This window comes from Triturus cristatus, chromosome 8, assembly GCF_964204655.1.
Source record: "Triturus cristatus chromosome 8, aTriCri1.1, whole genome shotgun sequence".
NCBI classification, from domain to species: domain Eukaryota; kingdom Metazoa; phylum Chordata; class Amphibia; order Caudata; family Salamandridae; genus Triturus; species Triturus cristatus.
In genome coordinates this window covers 327,288,493-327,312,332 of record NC_140591.1, presented here as the reverse complement: position 1 = coordinate 327,312,332, position 23,840 = coordinate 327,288,493, and the positions used below count along the sequence as shown (strand labels likewise).

At 48.4% G+C, this 23,840-nt stretch overlaps 1 protein-coding gene across 2 annotated transcripts in view; it reads right to left on the bottom strand.

Annotated features, from left to right (window-relative positions):
- Positions 1 to 7,093: 7,093 nt before the first annotated feature.
- RASL11A (RAS like family 11 member A) overlaps positions 7,094 to 23,840 on the bottom strand; it is a 28,431-nt gene continuing 11,684 nt past the window's right edge. The window contains exons 1-4 of one of the 2 annotated variants that reach the window (XM_085621627.1): positions 12,183 to 12,494; positions 9,871 to 9,927; positions 9,694 to 9,773; positions 7,094 to 7,845 (exon numbers count right to left, since the gene is read on the bottom strand). In XM_085621627.1, the coding sequence (XP_085477753.1) occupies positions 7,384 to 7,845; positions 9,694 to 9,773; positions 9,871 to 9,927; positions 12,183 to 12,306 (723 nt within the window). In that variant the 5' untranslated portion in view covers positions 12,307 to 12,494 and the 3' untranslated portion in view covers positions 7,094 to 7,383. Of the gene's footprint in view, positions 7,846 to 9,693; positions 9,774 to 9,870; positions 9,928 to 12,182; positions 12,495 to 23,840 lie in introns of those variants that run through there. The other variant, XM_085621628.1, reaches the window with a different exon arrangement.

The window sequence follows — 23,840 nt, the reverse complement described above, 5'->3', positions numbered from 1 at the left end:
CCAACCCTCTGCAGGCAGCCAACTGCACACAGCCTTTAGCCCTCCTCCCCAAGCCTGAAGACCTCATCCCTTCGAGCATTCCATTTTTTAAATGGCGGGGACCCACACCACCCTCCACGAGTCACATCAGGCCCTGGGACCCCATCCCCCAAAGCCTTTGACTTTTCTGAGGGGAGGAAACACACAGCCCTCCTCACTAAGCCATTTTTGGCCCCAGGACCCTATCCTCAGGGGCCTTTGTTTTTAGGTCTCGCGCCCAGCGTTACATTGCGCAGCACTGCTCGCGCAGCGAGAGACTTCTTGTAGGGGATTTCAAAACTGACCTAGGAATCGCACACGCTCGTGCATGTGCTTTTCGTTTTGCCCCATGCTATTGGCCTTTGCGTGCGTCTTTTTAACACAGACAGCACGCAATTGGCCAAAGGCGGGCGCATTGCTCCGCCCATTGCCTATTGGTGTCGGTTACCCGCACCTCCGCCATGTGGTTTCAATTATCGTGCCCAGACACGAGCGCGATAATTGAAACCACGTCTCGCTGTGACGCGCGCGCAGCACTCGCGGGCTTTTACTTTTGTCCTTGACAAATATATTATCACAAACGGCTGCGGCAAAGCGTGGACAATATAACTAAGTAGATTTAAACAATGCTGCTATGCCCATTTCAGCTGTGCTGTCTGTACATATTTAAATAGGATTTTTAGAGTCATAAGGCAGTCACTCACGTAGCAACTATTTAAATAATTTTGCGGTTTTATAAGCGCACTCAACCACAAGGCATCAGTGCGCTCACCGTACATTTCACTGGGATGCATGTCAGTGATAGAAGTATACACAGACAAAAACCTAATGATTAATCATTCACGTATGCTTTTCAGGCCAGCACTTAAGATCTTTGGCTACATTTTAAATATTGTTCTGTTAACATCCAGGGGCGAGTGGCTCTGTGTCACTGGTGTCACCATCAGATTGACAATTTTACAAAAAGGCTGCATTTGCGGTCATGACGAGGTTATTAAAAAGTATCTGGAGCAGATCTGCCAAACTCTGTATAGATACTATCAGCTTCACCACCAAGCTGCTCATACAACAAAAAGTGTCCGGGGCAGCACTCAAAAACCCTTTTCTTACCGGCTGAACAAATAAGCAGATCCCACTCTGGGTCACCTTAAGGATGCCAGCAATGAGTAAAGTTCTTCGTCTTCCACCTTTTTGCAACTTTCTCCATACAGAGAGCACCGCCGGCTAACAATCAATAAGCGTTAAGGAAACTTTTCAGAATAGTGACATCTCCTACTACACCTCTTCTATTGCATTTCTGTCACAATGCTTTCGTTGATTTCATTAATCATTGAGCTAAACACAAAAGACAGACTAAAAACTTGAGGGAATAACCTCAAAAACAAGTGATTTGCTTTCTGCCTTTTTTACGCGACAAAGACAATTGAGAATTAATGTAAACGAAGTAGCCATCTTGAACATGCCATTTACACAAAAGTTAAGTGAAAAGAGTACTTGCATGGCCGTTTTTTATCACTGAAAATTATATTTTTGACGTGATCAAAAAATTAAAACCATGTTGTGCAGTAAAAATCAATGCACGTTTCATAAGCTTCAAATACACCAGATTTCTAGCACGCTAATGCCCCAATATAGCTAAGCCCTCTTTTTTCTGTGTTTGGGTAGAGCTATCAAGTTTTTCGATTGCCTATGCGTGACATTTTCATGGTTTCAGTGTACTTCTGAGTGACATTCGACTGCCAAACTTGCAACACTTTAAATGACACATAGAGTGTATAATACACACATGCCAACATTTTGAAAAACGAAAGTGGGAGATTTAAAAAAATAATTGGGAGGATCAAATGTATTTCCATCATTGGCTTCTATTGACATAAAAGTTGATGCAACTCTGGCCCGTCCCTCTTACCATAATTATCCGATGGATCTTTTTTCACCAACTGAGAAATAAAGTGAGTTAGTGTTTAATGAATAAATGTAATTAGCAGTGCAACCCATTTGGCCATGCAATATAAGTACCAGGAATCAGTGACTATAGTTAAGTAGGTTTACTACAAGTTAGACGTCAGGTAAAGGTAAATAAATCTGGGGCGCGTGGCTTGATGCCATAGCGTAATGGCTGTGGCTATGTGAGGCTCCGGCATGGTTCGGGGGAAACATCGGACAGTGAAACGCTCATGGCCATGTTTTGCTCTACATCTGACTGTCTCTCATCGGAGACCCTCTGCTGACCAGGATGGTGGTTTCACAAGGTATCCCTTACATATTTCATGTTTTTTCATGACTAAACACGGTGGGTGCGCTGCAGGAGGATCACACTCACCATTTTGTTTTTTGCTTTCAACTCAGTTTCCATTACTTTCAATAAAATTCCGATTACAATTATCAAAATATTATCAATATATATGCTGCCACACAGCAAGATAGATCCTTTTGGCCGACATTCTATCTAAATGAATGCCCCTTACTGATGATTATTTAATTTTATTTTTTTGTTAATTTTTAGTGGTGATTGTGTGTAAAATCTTTATTGTATGATTACCTAAAATCATTTACAAACAAGCATTTGCAATACAATAGGTCTCGCATTTATGCAAGTTTAAGCTATTGGCATTGTAAATGACAATTGTTTTATTTCTGTTTTTAAAACGTAAACAAAAATTAAAGGCATTGTTATTTGCAACCTCCATAGCTCGAACTCGCGTAAATGCAAGACCTATTGCATTGCAAATGCTTGTTTTATTAAAGGGAGGGGGTCATGGAGCCCCCTTCCTGAGCCAGTAAGTGTCCCAGGGAATCCATCCCCTCTGCGTTTTTTTATTACGGTAACGGAGCAATGCGCCCCCCCCCCCTCTCCCAGAGCTTCTGAGGGGCCCGGGATCCCATGACAGAGGACTTTTTTTAAATCAGGTGGAGGGGGCACATGGTCCCCTCCCCGAGCTAATAATGGCGCCAGGGACCCCCATCCTGTGTGGCCAAAAGGTATTTGTAAATTAGAGGGAGATGCGTGGCCCCTCTCTCTGAGCCACAAGGGGCCATGTGCCTCCCTCCCCTTTACAACAGAGTGCCTATGGGGATGTAGAGTGCTTCAATAGAAGCTGCTCTCCACCTACACCTTGGGAACTATCCAAAGTGTGCTTCCTTTTTTGCACATGTGTGTGCGCGCGCACATGCAGTGCTTTAAATGGAAAATGGAAATATAGAAGTGAAGTGTGGGCACTCTCTATTTAGAGCACCTGTTTATTCCTGAGAAGTACTGGTACTCATCCATAGTAATGTACTGAAGCAGTGCTGAGAAGTGCAGGTACTCTCCCCTTCAAATGAAAGTGCAGATACTGAGTACCGGACAGTACCTGCCCATTTAAAGCACGGCGTGTGTGTGCTCATCCTTTTCCCATGGCGTAGGCTTCAAAAAGCCTTGAGCCTCGTCATACCATTATAGGCTATCAATCGGCTTGAGAGTGGGCAAGAATGCAACACAGAAACACCTGAAAGGTGACCACCCACCATTAGAAGAGTTAGTGGGGTGTGGGGAGGGTTAATAGCAAGAATGTTAGCTCCGATCAGGCCTCAATGGCCTTAATAAATAAGAAAACATTCTTAGTAGCAATAAAACATTGTTTGAAAAAAACATGCGGCTCACAAAAGCCCTGGACGTCATTTAGGGGTCACTTGGGGTCGACCTCTGGCTTGCCCCTTGTGGCCCCTGGCCCAGCTTTTGAGACCCCCTGGAATCATATATAGCTATATTAGAGGCAAAAAGACAGTGATATTTCACCCTTTTGAGCATAAAGTTCCATCTTCATTTTTGCCCTTTTTTATTACATTAATAGTGAATAATAGATCATTATTAACTATTAGTTCAATAAAACAAATGAAGTGCCAGGAGCTAGAACAAGACCTTCATCAGTGGCAGATGTAAGTAAAAAAATGTTTTTAAAATACTGTGGGTGAGAGTGTGAGGGTGCAAGAGAGTAGGTTTGTGAGCCTGTGACTGTATGTGTGAATGAAAGTTAGTGAGTGAGTCAGTTGCAGGTAGTGAGGGAGAGTCAGTGACAGGTAGTGAGTGAAAATAAGTAAGATTGAGTTGAGTGAGTTTGACTGAGTCAGAATGAGTGACAATAAAAGTGAGTGGACATGAGTCAGAAAGTATGAGTGAGTGAGTGAATGTGAGTGAGAGTGAGTATGAATGAAGGAGAGAGATTAAGTGAGAGTGTTTGGGAATAAGTGAGCGGTAGTGAAAATGATAGTTAGTGCAAGTGAGTATGATGAGTATGATTGAGTCAGAGAAGAATTAAGGAGAGTGAGTAAGAGTAAATGCAAGATAGTGAGAATAAATTAGTGCAAGGGACAATGAATGATGGAGTGTGAGTATATCAGTGTGAGCGAGTGAATGTTAGTGAGTTTGAGTGAGAATGTGGTGTTCTTTGCTTATAGAGGCACCCATGGAAAAATGTTGTTGCTGGTATACTAGAAGCAGTTGTTAGAATGACAGGCACCTGTGAAAAATACTGTTATTGGCATGTTGGAAGTAATTCTTGGCATAATGGGCACCTATGGAAAAATGCTAGCACTGGCACACTTAATTACATTTTTGGCATTGCGGGCACCCACGGCAAAATGCTGATGCTAGCTCACTGGGGATACTTCTTGGCATAAGGGAGGAAAACCACGGCATATGGGAGAGGAGTTCCTATGGCAAAATACTGGCCGTGATGTACTAAACATATTTTGAGATGAGGGTAACGCAATGTATGTGACATTAATTGCAAAATTCTAACAAGGGGATAATGTAATTTTTTGCATAAGGGGAACACCCCTAACAAAATGCTAGCCATGGCACAATAAAGGTGATTTTTGACATAATGGGGCATCCACAGTAAATTCAAAACAACGGGGTGAACTCCTCGTGGGGGTCAGGTTTTATTGGCTTGGTGCACCTTAAAAGGTTTTTTTTTTTTTTAGCAAATGTATGTGAACGTCGTGCTTTTTAATTCACTATTTGACCCATTATTTCACAAATGTCCTTGGTGGGAGAACCCACCCCTGCGCACACCTAGAAGAGGTCTGGCTCACTACAATTCAGGGTAAGTATTACATTCCACCACTTTCAAAGATCTTTTAAGCACCCTAATATAGGTGGTTTCTAAATTAGTCGTTTCCCTGTCGTGTTACACTAATCATGCAGTTATAACTGAACTTCAACAGTGTCAATTATTCCGATGTCTTCAGAGTTAAGGTCATGTGATATCACTTTCTGGGGACATGTAGGATCATAGGTCATATGATGTCACTTCCTGTGATGTCATCAAGGTCAAAGGGTGTGTGATGTCACTTTCACTTTCCCTGGCATTTTGATAAATCGACGTCCATACCAAGACTTAATAGTTTTTCTTGGTGTTGCACTTGGTAGTGAAACTGGCTGCCTAGAGAGGCCTGGTGATATCTTTCTGACACCAGTTTTCAGGTATGACGCGTGCTTGCATTTCCTCAGTGGCACACAACACAATTTAAGGCAGATCTTCAGATTGCCTTCTACCAGCTATTCTTTGCCTACTGCCAACTCTGCAGCATTTGTAGCCAAAGCAAAGATGAGCAGGAAAATGAGTCACATCGTCTGTGCACGCCATATATTCCAAAACTCTCATGTCTATTATTCAGCCAGATCTATCAAATTGCAACCATAGCTTCCACCATCGGGGAGTTCAACAACCCTTCAGTCTAGAATGATGCTAAAGGTCCCTCAAAATAGAGTCAGATCACACCCATTCGATTGCCTTCATCCATTCGCTGATCATCAAGTAAAGCACTGGAATCTCCTCAATCTTTAGAGTGTTACCTTTAACTATGAGCTGCTTCTTCTAAGTAAATGCTTCATAGGGAGACACAGCTTTCTCCTGACTTGGCTCACACTTCCAAATTCCAAGGCCTTTATAGCATTATCACATCTTTAGTCGAAACTTCCTCCACAGGCAGCTTCTCCCTTGTGAATCCATCCAAAGTCATTATTTTTGCTGTTAATCTGCATTGGCAGTTCTTGTGATCATACTCGCTGCTGCCTGCAGTACAGTGCTGCATGTTATGATGATGTTATTTAATCTTGAAGAGCAATACAGCTGGTGGAGCAGACTAAGGAAAGATCAAGATATAGGTGGTAGGGTTTGGGGTCCCAGGCAAGAACAGTACTGTATGACCAGACATGTCTTCAAGGCCCTATAGAAGCCCAAATGTTCATTGACTAATCTAAGCGGTAAACTGTTCCAGTAGTGTGTGGCCAGGGCAGAGAAGGTTCTAACCCCATTGCTGGGCAGTTCTAACCTGAGCAATACCCATAGCTTTACAGGCAACCTCAGGAAAAAGTATAGTGAATTTCCATCTACTTTCATGCAATTTAACATGATTTTTGTATTTAGATAGAAGTGGTGTTATCACATCAAGATACCACATCTCTGCATGGGGCATCCGTGCCTGTAAGCACCAGTACCTTTAAATGCGGATAAACATGTGGAAGCACCATTGCATGTCACTCCCCATTTAACATTAAATTTTCTGTCGCGATTACCGGTTGAGGGACTGCAAATACTGAAATAGTGGTATTAGCGTGAATGGCCTAACAATTTCTAAATGAGGGCCATATCCTCTCCACCTCTTTGTCATTTTACTGTCACCTGTCAAAGTATATTATGATGAGCACCGACACATACCCCTCCCCCCCCCCCGGAAAAATATTTTTATCTCTCATATCATGTGAGACAGTTTGCTGAGTTCATGCCAGCAAACCACCCCAACATTCGCTTCTTAACATTAGCCCAAGATTCCCAAACATATACGACTTACACAATTAAATGATGCAGTGTTCCCAAGTCAAAATATGTTAATGAGATACAAACTCGGCTAGAACAGTCATTTCAGGTATGTTTTTTTTTTAGTTATGTAATGCAGTTTGGTAAACAGCGTAAACATTCTGAGCTTAGAATCAGCACACAACCAAGTGCAAAAGCTCCCTGCCTCATCCCCGCCTTCCCTCTAGAATTTCCCCTGCCACAAACTCACTAGGTCAATCAAAAACAACAGCTTTCCCATGTAGAATATTTTATTACATCTTCTCCACATGCTGGGATTATATTGTGTGATCCTCTCCCAAAGCAGTTGAAAAATCCGTAAACATTTGTTGGGCAGGTACATTTGGAAAATGTAAACCAGGTGTCCCATGCTGCAGCATTTGGAATTTGGCTCAAAAGCAAATTGTGCATATTTTATCATTCTTCTAACACAAGAGAAAAAACTGCCCATACAAAAATAAAATCCAAGTTCAGTGTATAAAAATATAAATATGTCTATGTCTCCAGGTGCAGAGTCATTGAATCAAGACGATGTTTTCACTTTAGATGACAAGGCCTGTTTGAAGCGTCGTTTGAGGTCCTGCATGTTGGGAGACTTTGGTCGCGATATGACAGATGTCCTTCTCTTCTCCCCGTTGCCGCCATTTTGTAGCTTACTGACCTCTTTACACAGATGCTGAAAAACATCACTGACATCCTGACAGTTTTCACTGGTTGAAATTTCCAGAAACAAGGTGCCCAGGTCTTGCGCCAGCTGCAGGCCTTCCTCCGTCTGCACCTGCCGCGCGTGCACAAGGTCCCCTTTATTGGCGACTATAATAACTGGGCACTTGGCATCAGGGTGCATCTTCCGGATGTGCTGGTAGAGAGGCCGAATGGATTGGTAGCTGCTATAGTCTGTGATAGAGTAAACGAGAAGAAAACCATCAGCCCACTGCACACACCTGGAAATCAAGTCCCCGTCTTGCGTGAAGTCCTCTTGCGCCTGTGAAAAAATACGGCAATTAAAACAGAGAGGACTGGATACGAACAGGCCTTTCCAGAACAGATACCAGAAAAAACACAAAACAACACAATCATCCTAAGATAAAGTGTGCCATTGTTTCAAATCTCTAGCTAGCTCTGCATAACAGCTAATCACACATTTTCTACACAACAGTTCCTGAGATCGGTGCCTTGCTACACATCGGGCTTCAAACTCCTAAAAAACTGCAAAGCAAGCAGTCAAGCACTGTGAAACTCACTAATTGTAGTTCTCACTTTAGAACAAAGCCCGACCAATGTACAGGGGTCCAAATAACTATAAAATGTTCAGAATATAAGCAACTGTCTTCTTTATTGCGAACATAAGCATTGTTGCCTATAAATGCAGACATGTTGCTCGCTCATCCTCCTCTATAGGTCTTTCACTTTACTTTCTAAAAGCCCTGTCCAGTATTACAAGCAAGTATTGCTTTTTAAGTGTTACTTTTTGAATGAAAGGAAGGGATCCCTGTGCAACATGATAGTTATATGATGTATATTGATATGTTTAATAGAGCATAAATGCTTTATCAAAGCCCTAAGTTCCTAATCATTGAGTCAGGGGCAAAGCTTTCAATGGTGCAGCAGATGCAGTGGCACCGGGGTCCATGATTATAAAGGCCCCCCTGAATCCCACATAGGAATGTTTTTACTACTCATTATGGTTAAAGGGGGCCCATGTTCCATGCTTGCTTTAAGGCGCATGTCACCATTGCTACACCGCTGTCTGAGGTGGATTTTATCATTGAGCACAACTTATCCTCTCAGTTGAGCCTTGATGCACTGTGATTCTTGTTTAAACCATCAATACTAGAAGTGCACAAATATTTATTTTTATGGGTGAGGTTTTGCAAAGTACGTGTTTTTCTGGCTGTTGCAAAGTTTGCAACGCTTCCTGTTTTTCTTCCCCTTGAAGCACACAAACTTTTTCTGTGCAATAAAAAGATAATAATCAATTAAATTGATTCCAGCCAAGAAAGAAAATCTATGTTGACTTCTCTCTGAAAGTTTATCTTTTGCAGAAATTTTCATTGCACAGTAGCAAATGTACGCAAACTTCTTCTCTCAAAGTTTTCTTTTTGCGACATAAATTTTTTAAAAGATCAAATTGGCACACAAATATAGCAAACTGTCATATTTTGCAACATTCGAAAAGTTTATACTGAACTTTGGTACGGTTCTAAAAAAGAAAAAAAAATGCGAGTTCACAGTCGCCCACGCACACCCCTTTCCCCAACCTTTCAACCAGATTTCAGAATGTTCTTTTACTTTATTAGGAATGGTGCATGTTTCACATATTTTAAACATTCGGTTTAGTATGCTTGTAGTGGAAGAGTAAAGGGGAACGTTTGTGCTCATGTCCCTGAATCCTAACATAGGCTAATACCACTAGGCATCTTTAGAGCTAGCCTTTTAAAAAACACACCTGTAGCAAGAAAGTGCCTACTTTTCCTGTAACACCAACAGTTAGGATTCCGACTCGAGCTGCCAGCCAAGTACTGTCATAATCATAACATTCACCACTTGTACAGCCCAACACAATCTTAACCGCCTCGTGTAGCTTGATAGGTATAATCCCAGCGTCCGTGTTTTATCAACATTAGAAGGACGATAGGCTATCTGAGGCCTGCAGGTTCAAAGCATTTTTTAGCAGCAAACACCCTCTAGCCTATTTTACTGACTGATGATGACGACGTGAGGAATGTGGAACAGTTTCTATAGGGAACATTTTGCACAAAGGCCCCTTAGATCCACAGAAATACTATTTACAGCCCCACCCTTGGTGTATTTGCTGATGGGGTTCCTTTACCTGTGCACAGCCTGGCGTGTCCTGGATCTGCAGGGAGAGCTGCTCCCCCTCCACGTGAACGAGCCTGGAGTACAGGTTACCTGCGGAAACAAGCCCACAAGAGTTAGTCGTTTGCTTTAAAAGGAACTCATTGCACAGCATCTGCCCACTACACGAGAGCACAAATGAACAGCTCACCTGTATTGGGCTCATAATCCCCAATGAACCGCCTGGTCAGGAAGCGCACAATCATAGCTGCGGAGAAAGAAGACTCTGGGTTACAACAGGAAGCAGATCCAGCCATGTACTACACAGTAGGACCAAAGATCTGAGATCCACCCAATCACAGACGGTCGAGGAAACCAATGAAAGCTGAACTATTGAGATTGTCTTTTAACTAAACTCTAGTTTGTGTGGTTGCAAATGAATGACACTAATATATATATATATATATATATATATATATATATATATATATATATATATATATATATATATATATATATATATATATATATATATATATATATATATTATATATTTATATGTACACAAGGCAATCAGTGATTTACACAAGCAATTCCTTCACTGGCACAATCAAAGCTAAGAGTGTAGAGTGTTCAAAACAGGCACCCGTCCCTCGTTCCCCCTTAAAGCCCACCCAAATGCCCATGCAGGCAACTTTTGATTGCAACAGCTTAAAGAAAGGCCATTAAGCTAGCGGTCAGGAGAATACTCTACTCTGTGAGAGATAGGGGTTACATTTTAAGTTACATGGGGTGCAGGGGGGGGGTATTCAGGATGTATACAATTTGAAGGTGATAGGGAAGAGAGAGAACACTTTTGTGGGGCTTATCTTAAGCCTGGGGAGTTGCAAAGTCCTAATCGATGATCGACATAGTAGTTTTTTTCACAGCTCCCAACACCTCTTCTGGAAAGAAGCTTTTAGTATAAACACCTTAAACAGTCTCAACGCTCTCTGTAGCTAGATTCTGGCTGTGCTCTGAGACATTTCAGTGGGGACAGGCAGGGCTTTAAGTGGGTAGGGTCCTGCTGGTGCTCAGCACCGGCAGTTCTTAAAAGCAGGTGCTGAGACAGGTCCCTATCGGGTTCTTCATTTTTCCCCTCACCTCCAGGGTGAAACAAATCTGCTCAAAGCCTTTGATGTACGTTCAAAGAGACTCCTTGTAGTTCTTTCAGTTTAATCATTTCAGAACTGAAGCATTTTGAATGTTATATACAACACAAGTACAGTTGTTGCTTATTTATTGTATGTAACTATCAACCACTGGCAAAGCCAATAGTCCACGCTTGTTGGGGGTATAATGTTGCTTGTGGTATCTGATATATCTGGATGCAATGACAGAAGCAGCAAAATACCAGTCGGGCGCACACTATGCTAAACACAGATTTTTATCTTACATGTTTTAAAGCCACTCCCTTAATTACATCTGCCACACCTCTTTGAGAGACCCCCCAGGTTTTTCATCCCACTTAAAACCCTGGGGACAGGGAACATGGCTCTTAAGAAACAAAAGTGGATCTGTAGGAAGCTACTTAATGCAAGTCCCATATAGTTTTCAGGTTGTGAGCACGGTCGGACACAAAACCGCAATCAGCCCTGGTAAAATGTTCAAACCCGCCCCACACTGCAAGGGGCAGCCACTAGAATGGGGCGATAAAGTCTTTCATGGGTGGGTCATGGCAGCCCAGCTTGCTCTAAAGCAGCCAGGTAGCCTACAGCCGCTCACTGACAGAATAGTCAGTCAAGACCTGGTTGTGAGGAGACCCTAAAGTGGTACACACACATGCATGGAGGTGGCAACGCACGTATGGAAGACAAGGAGCAGAGAGGGTCTCTCGGTCATCTGGCCGGAGTGAAACTATTGTAAACAATTTCAGAAAAGTTCTCTCTCTATTAATCAAGTACATGTTTGCTGCAGTACATCGGATTTTTGTTGGCAGGCCTGACTATAATTGAAAACTCCCAAGTGGAAGATTTCTTCATTTGCTTTTGACCTCCTTTTGTAGGATTGCATTTTAGTCTCCCTCGTGCGCAGGGAAAGGGGCCAAGTAATGCATCAAACGTCAGCTTTGTTTAAAGTTTGTAATTCACAAAAGAGATCATTTGGAAGTGACGAAAACTTTTATGGGGCTAACAAAAATACGATACAGATGTTGTAGAAACACACGGAAAGAGCTGCCTGTGCGCCAGCTATATGCTCGCCATCACTGGAGAATCTATAACAGGAAGACAATGCAATGGAAAGAGAGATACTTTTATCGCCAATGACTGAAAGGATGGATATTTTTGGGGGAGAAAGCGAAAACGTAGACTAGCATGCATGCCTAACACAGATCTCTTTAATAGGAGTTGGGTTTATGTGCGTGCACAAACAAGGCGAACAAGTGTGGTGGGAGAAAGGATAACCGTGTGCAACTCTGCCGCCTTCGGGGACACACCAGGGGCTGCAGACTGCCGGCGACCCTCGCCTCCACGGCTCACTCACCGGTCTTTCCCACGCTGTTGCCTCCCAGGACTGTGAGCTTAATGTCCCTGGTGCTGATGAAGTAATCCGCGGACTCGGCGATCGGGGCGAGAAGAAAGTTGCTGGACATGTTCGGCAGACGCATGTGGAAGAAGAGAAAAGAGCTGATGCTAGGGCAAACCTAGACAGGACCAGGCATAGACCAGAGTGATGGCCAGCGACTTCCCACCAAGGCGACGTCCAAGGAATCCCTCGCCAAGCGCTGAATAACTCCAGGTATAACAGCCTCGGCGCGGTGCTCCTTTCACCGCCTGCGCACGCCTCGCTCCAGCCGCTGCTGGTACTCGCGCGGGGAGTTTTATAAAGGCTACGCCACAACATCCGCTCTGGAGCCACCCCCGTAGGTCCATGAAAGGCAGTGAGAGGAGGAGGCAGGCGGTTGTCACAGTGCACGCACAGGGCCGCCGAGGAGTGACGCTCGGCGTCACGCACCCCATCGCGCGCAGCGCTGCCATCACAGACCCTGCCGCACTGAGACCAGCGTGAGAGAGGCGTCCCCAGGGAGACCCCAGGGAGACAAGAGAGAGAGGCATCCTCGGGGGGAGAGAAGGACAACACCTAACCAGGCTAGGAGAGGTGCATCCCCGGATAAACAAGGGAGAGAGACAGGCATTCCCGGGGAGACACAGTCCCTGAGTATTCCTGAGTGCTTCATGCTTATACACCTATAACCTCTCCCAGGAGTGAGTGTATCCCTCCCGGCTAACTTGAGCACCCTTCTCCCTTCAAGTACACCGAAGAACCACTTTTGGTGCAAAGAGGTCGCTGTTTATTCACATCTTGCATCATAATAAAACACTTTCTATGGTCATTTGTAATCATAAAGCATAAATGGTCAATATTTCATCAGTCCTTGTCCCCAATTAGTCTCTTAGAAAGCATGTCTTGGTAAAGATCTGCGCGTAGGCCCCTTAGCAGGTAAGGTGTGAGAAGTTGGCCTGGTATATGCTGTCCACTAGTTATAGTGGGCACCTTGCACCAGTCCAAACAACCCCTTATTGATGATAGCTTAAAGACAACCTTTATTGAAATCTATCCTAGTGGTAGCTATGGAGAGCAGCCTTCAGGCTAAGTCTTGAAGGAATGTAAAGCAGCTTGTTTACCAGTCTATAATCTCTTGAGTGGCTAAATGAAAGGAGACCACACCAGGTATATATATAAAATATATGTATTTATTCCTAAACACACCCTACTAGTATCTTTATGAGGCTAGAGGTAAAAGCACATAAGTTACACTTCAAATATTACAGTAAATTAGCATAATACACGTTAGGCCCTAGACACAAGGCCTAGAGCCTGTAGAATGGCTGGGACCCCAAGGAACTACCCAAGATAGTGACACAGGGGACCAACGGGGGCCGTATGCAGTGTGAGAACACAGCCGCGCGCTCCCGTAAGCTTATATGGGGAAAGTCGCGGTTAGATTTTTAAAGTTAAAGGACACTTAGAAGTGGACTAGGACCAAACCCTCATGGACTTAGACAGTTCTAGGGTCAACACCCACAGGAGCACCGGAGTACTCGAGTTACCTCACCCAGGGGAGCCGGGTGCATAGGTGTCAAATGGTGTCGGGTCGCGTCGTCGTTTTCATTGGCAGCTTGCAGAGAAGTGTTGCTGACGGGAAGGTGCAAAGTGTCCGAAGAGATCCAAGCCATCATCGGAGATGTGAAAAACCTGAAAGCAGAGGGGACAGAGTCTGAGTCACTTGCCAGTGACCAGAGGCAAAATAGACGAATGCCCACAGATGTCGGGTTTTTCAGGTGGAAGAGGTGAAACTTGAGTCTTCAGCTATGAGGACCAGGAGGCGTCGAGGATGACCAGGAGCTGGATTCGAGCTGTCCCACGAAGGATGTCGAGTGCTGCAGCGTCGGTGCCCGATTGGACACAACAAGCCTTGGCAACAGCAACCCACGCAGAAAGGAAAAAGATGCTTCGGTGCGGACCAGCAAGGTCCTGGGGACTCCCAAAGCGATGGAGAGTCGGGGCACGTCTGGAGCAACCAGGGAAGCCCAAAGGAAGTAGAAGTTTCCTTCACAGGCGGGCTCACGGAACACTCGTGGAGTGTAGGCCCACAATCTTCGGTGCAAAAGGTGCTCGGGGTCTGGGCTACAAGTAACCCAATGCACAGCCTCGAGAGACGTCGGGAAGCTAATGTACTTGCAAATGTGCACGGTGTCCAGGGGTTCCGGTTCCATGGTACCCACGAGGGCTACGGGTCTCAGCTTTGCTGGGGACTCGGTTCGGCCTCTGGGAGGTCTGGAAACCCACCTCTTGGGCTGCAAAGTCTTCGGCGTCCGGCGGGAGCTTTTGGAGATGCAGACCGGACAGATGCGTCTTTGGTGCCTGCCAAGCAGGGGAGTAACTCCTTTACTCCAAGGGAGATTCTTCAGTCATCTGGCGTTGAACAGATCGTCGAAGGTCCAGGATTCAGAGTTTCGTCCAGGGATATCTAAAGTTCTGGTTACAGAGGTTCCTTCTTTATACCCAAGGAAGGGGTTGGACTAACTCAGGGGACCCACCTATGGGAGAGTTTGGAAAGAGCTACACCCATTTCCTTTGTCCAGTTTTGTACCAGAGCAGGGGCTGGTAGCCCCTGCAACCGCTTTGAGCTGGACTATGCACAGGGACACCAAATGTGCCCCCAGTGCAGGACTTCAAAGCACTCCTGGAGTGCTCCCGCCCAGCCCTAATCCACCAAGGCCTGTCTGGGAAGTGGTAACACCTCCCTGTGACAGGAAACCTATTGTCTAGGCCTCCCCAGCCGGAGTTTCGGTCAGAGCAGAAGGCCAGACTCGTGTCTGTGGCTGCAGCATCCATTTTGTGATGCCAGGGCTCTTTTAAGCTGGTACCGGGTATACCGGTGCTGTCATGTCTCTCCCTCTAGAAGGGTGGGATCATACTCCCACACCAGTTATTGGTATGGAGGTATGATTCCAAGGTGTTTGACACGACATGTTTCCATGCAGCCAGTCCAAAGTTAGCATTTACCATTTGGTTATAATGCACTTAAGAGTATATGGTCAGGCTGCATCACAGACAACCCCAGAGAAGAGATTCCCAAGGCTGCAGAGGGGCTCTGCTCATGCATGGGCACCCTCTCACACAAAACCAAGCAACCTGCCTTCAGGATTGATAGGGCCTGCCATAGGGGTGACTGATAGGTTTATATGTGCAGTGATGGGTTAGATATAGTGAACCTATATCTCAGTAAGGGGTGCATGCACCACCTTACCCAGGCTGCAGTAGGAGACCTGTGGTGTCCTTTTGGAGGGCTTCCCACGGGTGGCACAATACATGCTGCAGCCCCTGATAGGCCTCTGGGGTACCTATGCCCTGGGTACATAGTATACCATATACTAGGGGCTTATAAGGGCACCTCAGAATCCAATCTGTGGTGTACCTAAGGTACTAGGAATCCATTTAGAGAGGAAGCAGCTAGGCTGGGGTCCTGAATAGCAGGGCCCCAGCCAGACTAAAGTTGAAAAACAGTGTTACATCAGCAAAAAGTGGGGGTAACCATAAGAAGCAGATCCTACTCTCCTAAACAACCCCCCCCCCCCAAACGCTGGGAGATTAAACTAACCTTGGCAAGTTGCGTCTTCATGTTCTAAGTGGAAATATCTGGAGAGTCCATCTGCATTGGCATGGTTACTCCCAGGTCTATGTTCCACTGTATAGTCCATCCCCTGTAGGGAAATGGACCACCTTAAAAGTTTGGGGTTTTCACCCCGTCATCTGTTTTAGCCATAAGAAGGGCTTATGGTCTGTCTGAACAATGAAGTGTGTACCAAACAAGTATGACCTCAACTTCTTCAGAGCCCAAACCACAGCAAAGGCCTCCCTCTCAATGGCTGACCAACGTTTCTCTCTGGGGTTCAGCCTTCTGCGTCTGAAAGCTACTGGCTGAGCCTGACCTTCATCATTCAACTGTGACAGTACAGCCCCTACCCTCAACTCAGATGCATCTGTTTGCACAATGAACTTCATGGAGTAATCAGGACTTTGCAGAATGGGAGCAGTGCACATGGCCTGCTTCAAGTCATCAAATACCTTTTGGCGGCTAGCTGTCCACTGAACCTTTTTGGGCATTTTCTTGGAAGTAAGGTCATTCAATGAAGTCACAATGGATCCATAACCTTTTACAAATCTTCTGTAATACCCAGTCAGACCTAAGAAGGCTCTCACCTGAGTCTGGGTAATGGGAGCAACCCACTCCATTATGGTCTGTGTTAGAAATGGCGATCTCTGGTTGGCTAGGGCTTGCGCCAAAGCCAGACAGAAACCACCACTTTAGTCAGGGCTGGGGAGTTACACGCCAAAGATAACCCCTGCTCACCCCCTTGGTAGCTTGGCACGAGCAGTCAGGCTTATCCCTGAGGCGATGTGTAAAGCGTTTGCGCGCGCACCCAGCAACAACACCCAAGGCCCACCACAAAGGAAACTCCACACAAGGTATTCTATAAAAATAGCCTTTGTATTATACACAACACATTAGATAAAAACACACACTCTACAATGTGCCAACAGGCATGGGCAGAATTTACAAGGGATTATATATACAGGGGACAGGGCCACCTGGACCACTGTCAGGAATTAGCACTTTTTGGAACATAGGAATAATACGGTAGTACAAGATAACATATGTAGCACACAACCAGTAACTACTGGTATCAGGTAAGTACCACCTACGCAACCCTAACCACCTTAGGACAATATTGCGCAGGGAATCAGGACCTCACTAGCACCACCTGTACTAGGGAGAAAACAACCACCTAAGTATCACAATACCTGTAAGGGTAAACGCACATTACACATGATGCATCACATTCAGAGGTGTAGGGAAGGAAAACACATGATGCCTAGAATACATTCAGCGGTGTAAGAACAGGGCACATGACGCATAAAAACACATTCAGAGGTGCAGGTAGGAACAACTGCGCAAAAACCCACATAAAGCCACCACCTGTGGCAGTCCCTAGGCCAACTGGCCTTGAAGGGCAAGGACGCCCTGTGTCCAGAAAGTCAGGGCGCGCCGGCGCAGGCTGCGCAAACCAGCGCGCACAAAGCACCACCTAAACGTGGCAGTTGCCCACTAAGTGCTGGGCAACTGGAGAAATGCTGGGGCCAACGTTGGAGCCTCCCAGGGCTCTGAGCAACTGAAATGCCCCCTAGAGCCTCGCAGGCTCTAAATAATAATGGCCCGACGTTGTAGCCTCGATGGGCTTGAGCAAACACTCGTGGCCCCCTGAGCCCCTCTGGGCTCCACAACAAGAAATGCCCCCTGAGCCTCGCAGGCTCTACAACAAGAATGCGCCCCTTCGTTGGAGCCTGTACTCGGGGCTCTGTACACCACTGCCACGCGTTGGAGCCTTGGTGGGCCCTAGGACACCTCTGGGGCAACGTTGGAGCGGCCCGCTGCCTTCCGGGGCCGCTCTTCTCATTCCAGGAATACCCCCTCTCGAAGCGGCCCGCAACTGCGGCGCCGCTGTGGGGGACAGGGGGGCAGAGGCGGGAACCACGCGGAGTCCCGTTAGAGCGCACTGGCGCTTGGAGCAACAATACAGCAAAACCCACTACCCCGGCCTGCCCTCTTCACTCACCGGCGGTAGGGTCTGCTCCGGGCACTCACCGGGACTCCAGCGTCGGCTCTGGACACTCCGGCGGCAGGGCTCCCTCCTCCGGTTGCGAGAGCGGGGTGGGCTCCCGCCTCTCTTCGGTGCTGACTCGGGTCTCCCTCAGCTTACGGGAGGCCCGACTACGTCCGGGGCGCGTCACAAGCCCCGCCCGCAACCAAGGGTTTCCTGACTCCTTCCAGGTCGCCGTAGGCAGCGCGGCGGCCCAGGGTTTCTCGGAACGGTGGCAATGAGGGGTAGGCTCCCTCTTCCTTCAGCATACGAGCGGGGTGGGCATCCGCTCGAGGTCGCAACAATGCGGGGTGGGCACCCGCTCGCCAATGAAACTGCAATAAATCGAGGTGGGCACTCGATATGGGTGGCAAGGTCCCTGGCAGGGTGGGCACCTGCCAGGGGACGTTAGAATCGGAAAAGACGGGGCAAACGCCGGGTGGGCACCGGCTTGCAGCAACAAAGCGCTCCTGAGCGCTGAAGGAAAATAAAAGCGCTTCCAGGCGCTTAGGGATGCAAATAAAGGGCTCCCAGCGCTTTAAGAAGGATAATAACGAAGTCCAGCAAAGTTCTTCCCTGCATGCAGCAGGGCAGGGGTGGGGGGCAAGGCTAGACCCAGAGCCAGCTCACTGGGCCTCCAGGCAGGGAGGTAGTCCAAGTGGCGGTCCTCTGGTCCAGCAGCAGCAGCAGCAGCAGCCCCCCTCAGGTAAGATCCTGGCAGAAAACAATTTCTGTGGGGACACAGCCCCATTTTTATACAGTCAAACCCTTTGTTCTGGGTTCAGGGTGAGGGGGAAAACCAGTCGCAGCTGGTTGGGGAGCACCCTTGATGTGCTCAGCCCCTCACTCTATTCACTGGCAGGGCTAGGGTCGTCAGTCGCACCACAGGGGGCGGGGCCAGCATTGTGTGTGGAAAACCCTGGCCTATTCAGGACCCAGGTGTACTCCTCCCACCCATCTAGCTGCTGATCTCCCCATTCACCACTGGGTGACTCATCCTGACTCTGGGGAATCCCTAGCCCGTCACATGACATGACCAGCCAATCACGCGACAGACACACTGCACATAGAAGTGCCCACTTCTAGAAGTGGCACTTCCACACTAGGTACATGCACGCCGCACACATCATCGCGCAGCATTCACTCCCACGAGTCCGCACATACCAAACTCGGGCCTGCACACCCCACGCATCAGGAACTACTAGGGACACATACATTCCCCATGCATTCCTATGGGAGGGCAGGCCTATCTCACCACATGCACTCAGAGCACGCACGCACTTTACCCTGGGACACAGGGAAAGTGCGCAGAGACCAAACAATTACCACACCAAGTCACCAGTAAAACGCAAAAAAGTTCAGGGGTGAACCTGCCAGAAGGGCCAAGTCCAACACAACCCCCTTCCAGCCAAAACGCAGGGCAGACCAATCACCACCGTGATGGACTTCCCTGCTTGGGGCGATAGAACACGGACGCAGGCCCGCAACTGCAGGGACACCCTCCGGTTCTACGCCACGATGAACCCATGGAATTCTTTCTAACACCACTGTCTGGACCAACTGGGCTACCCCACTGGTACTCCCAAGCTGTCCGCGGCCAAGACCAGGCCCTAGGCCACCCAGGTGCCACCGGTCTTTGCCTAACCATAGAGTGGGGGGTAGTAACCCCTGGCACATAGCGGCCATTCTCCACTCTACCCCTCATCAGGGCAGTTCTAAACTGCCACTGATCCTCCAGCCTAGGGTCTGTACCCTCAAGCGGACCAAAAGTCACAGGTGAGGCTCTCCTCCCCCTACCTCTTCTTCTGGGGTTCCGCCCTCTCTTCCTCTGAGAGGCGACCCCGTAACGCAATTCACCTACCAGCTCAGGACCCCTCCCTGAGAACTGGTCTCCCAACCTAGGGTTTAACCCCTCAGGTTGCACTGGGGTCAGAGGTGGGCTCTCCCACCCTCTGCACCCCCTTCCAGAGTCCTGCTCCCTACCAACTGGGGCGGTACCTCTGGAAGAAGAACCGGTCAGGACACTGGTTACAGTCGTCCTACCCTTCAGGTCAGGCTGATCCTGAACCTGGCCTCCCAACCTCGGGTCTAGAACCTTTGGTGGAATACTTGCCTGGCACTCCAGGACTTCGGGGGACTTACACACCATCCCCCCAAGAGGAACATATGCCTTATATGTTGCATGACAGTCTGCCTGGCGCAGATCTCCCGTCCCCTGTCCACCTGACAGTGCGCGAAGATCCCCCAGGACAGACGTGTGGTCACCATGGTCACCTCGAGGAGACTCAGCCCTCCCGGCTGGTCCCTGACCCACTGGCTCCTCCACCGGGGAACACCGCCCGATGCCACTCCTCTCGCTGGACTTCTGTACCCTCCCTACTGGAGCGGTACTGCCAGACATCAGAACCCCTGGAGCTTTATTTACAGACGCTCCAGGTCCTCCATACACTAGGTGATCCTCCTCAAATGGACTAACAGGACAGCCTAGGTCCCAGACTTGGTGTTCCCTCATGAAACCATCCAAGTCATGAGGCAGGGTTTCGTGCGTCTGGGGACCCTCGGTCACCCACTTACTCCCGCTCCACTGTGCCAGGCCATAAGCCCCTACACCCTCCTCGCTATCCGGGGACCTAGCTGGGCTACACTGAGCCTCCTCCACCACGCTGGGCTGGAGGATCTCTGAACCACTATTGTTGGAATCACTCTCCCATTCCTCATCAGAACTTGGGACCCCTTCCCATCGGTCTGCTCTTTTTGCAAGGTCCCAAGCATCCAAATCGTAATATCCCAACAGGTGTTGGCGCAACCCGGGGTAAAAACTACTGAGTAGCTGCTCTTTGATAACCAGAGCATACAGTCCTTCAAAATCCCGTTTCGTGTTTACTCTTACCCAATCATCCAGTGCATCCTCGCATTCACCCACAAACGTGTCCCAAGACTGGTGAGACAGCTTCCTACTGCCCCTGAATTTCAACCTATACTCCTCTTCTTGGGAAACAGGTACCAGACTGGGTAAACTGGGAATGGGACTTCCTGCACTGGACTTTATCTCGCTGTCACCACTGGACTCAACCCTCCCTGGGGAGCCCAGACAACTACAACTGCGCTCAGGGGACAACTTACCCTCCAGAGCTAATTTCTCTGTGGCAAAGGCCCGCTCAGCCTCCGCCATCTGTTTCTGAGCTAAGACCCTCTCGGTCTCCAGCTTGGCATGCTCTATCCTGAGCTTCTCCATGGCCAGCTGTTGCTCCCTTTCTTCCCTCCTATCTACCCACTCCTCTGGGGACAGGGAAAGGGATGGGGTGCTGCTCCTGACACTGGACCCAGCAAGGGACTCCCTATCTATGGGGTCTCCACTATCTACTGGCGTCCCTGTCAGGTTACTTTCTTCCTCCTCTTCTAAATCTTCAGGGCTCCCTACAGACCCACCACCCTCCTGGTGTGAGGCCCGGGCCCTTATCCTACTGCGCTCAAGACCCCATTGACCCTTTTGCCATAGGATCAGGCTGCTTCTAAGTTCGGACTGAGAGTCTGACTCATCCACCCCTATGTCTCTCTCTTCACAGAACCTTACCAACTCCAACATACTGTACCCAAACAGATCACCGAAATCAAAAGCTGGCTCCATTTTGGCGGACGTTCGTGAGAAAAGATCACACAGGGAACCTAGGGGTCTGAGCTTAACACAGGAGTACACAATTCGCAAAGGATTCAGCAAGCTCTCTATCCCAGAGAACTCACACTCACTTGTCTAGTGCCACACACCACTCATCCACACACAACCCTCCCCTCGGACTGGTAAGGCAGTTTCTACCACCCCTGATTCCTCAACCTGACCACCACGTGACACAGGTACCAACTCTGGGCGCAGGGCGGGGGACAAATGTACTGGACACTATTACGCTGCCACCACTGGATCCCACCCTCTGGTGAATCCAGAAACACAATGCACTAAGGGGGATGATCTACCCTCCCGAGCTAGGGACACCTAACTCACAGTGCACAAAACCACATTTCCAAAGAAATGACAATTAAAAACAAATTTAGAACAATAATCCCTATACCATGTGATTTATCTAAATGCAGAGTTTTGTAGTGCGGCCAGTTGCCGCTGCGGTACAGCGCAAACGCAAGTCCAAATCCCACCGCTGATCACCAATGTTAGAAATGGCGATCTCTGGTTGGCTAGGGCTTGCGCCAAAGCCAGACAGAAACCACCACTCTAGTCAGGGCTGGGGAGTTACACGCCAAAGATAACCCCTGCTCACCCCCTTGGTAGCTTGGCACGAGCAGTCAGGCTTATCCCTGAGGCGATGTGTAAAGCGTTTGCGCGCGCACCCAGCAACAACACCCAAGGCCCACCACAAAGGAAACTCCACACAAGGTATTCTATAAAAATAGCCTTTGTATTATACACAACACATTAGATAAAAACACACACTCTACAATGTGCCAACAGGCACGGGCAGAATTTACAAGGGATTATATATACAGGGGACAGGGCCACCTGGACCACTGTCAGGAATTAGCACTTTTTAGAACATAGGAATAATACGGTAGTACAAGATAACATATGTAGCACACAACCAGTAACTACTGGTATCAGGTAAGTACCACCTACGCAACCCTAACCACCTTAGGACAATATTGCGCAGGGAATCAGGACCTCACTAGCACCACCTGTACTAGGGAGAAAACAACCACCTAAGTATCACAATACCTGTAGGGGTAAACGCACATTACACATGATGCATCACATTCAGAGGTGTAGGGAAGGAAAACACATGATGCCTAGAATACATTCAGCGGTGTAAGAACAGGGCACATGACGCATAAAAACACATTCAGAGGTGCAGGTAGGAACAACTGCGCAAAAACCCACATAAAGCCACCACCTGTGGCAGTCCCTAGGCCAACTGGCCTTGAAGGGCAAGGACGCCCTGTGTCCAGAAAGTCAGGGCGCGCCGGCGCAGGCTGCGCAAACCAGCGCGCACAAAGCACCACCTAAACGTGGCAGTTGCCCACTAAGTGCTGGGCAACTGGAGAAATGCTGGGGCCAACGTTGGAGCCTCCCAGGGCTCTGAGCAACTGAAATGCCCCCTAGAGCCTCGCAGGCTCTAAATAATAATGGCCCGACGTTGTAGCCTCGATGGGCTTGAGCAAACACTCGTGGCCCCCTGAGCCCCTCTGGGCTCCACAACAAGAAATGCCCCCTGAGCCTCGCAGGCTCTACAACAAGAATGCGCCCCTTCGTTGGAGCCTGTACTCGGGGCTCTGTACACCACTGCCACGCGTTGGAGCCTCGGTGGGCCCTAGGACACCTCTGGGGCAACGTTGGAGCGGCCCGCTGCCTTCCGGGGCCGCTCTTCTCATTCCAGGAATACCCCCTCTCGAAGCGGCCTGCAACTGCGGCGCCGCTGTGGGGGACAGGGGGGCAGAGGCGGGAACCACGCGGAGTCCCGTTAGAGCGCACTGGCGCTTGGAGCAACAATACAGCAAAACCCACTACCCCGGCCTGCCCTCTTCACTCACCGGCGGTAGGGTCTGCTCCGGGCACTCACCGGGACTCCAGCGTCGGCTCTGGACACTCCGGCGGCAGGGCTCCCTCCTCCGGTTGCGAGAGCGGGGTGGGCTCCCGCCTCTCTTCGGTGCTGACTCGGGTCTCCCTCAGCTTACGGGAGGCCTGACTACGTCCGGGGCGCGTCACAAGCCCCGCCCGCAACCAAGGGTTTCCTGACTCCTTCCAGGTCGCCGCAGGCAGCGCGGCGGCCCAGGGTTGCTCGGTACGGTGGCAATGAGGGGTAGGCTCCTTCTTCCTTCAGCATACGAGCGGGGTGGGCACCTGCTCGAGGTCGCAACAATGCGGGGTGGGCACCCGCTCACCAATGAAACTGCAATAAATCGAGGTGGGCACTCGATATGGGTGGCAAGGTCCCTGGCAGGGTGGGCACCTGCCAGGGGACGTTAGAATCGGAAAAGACGGGGCAAACGCCGG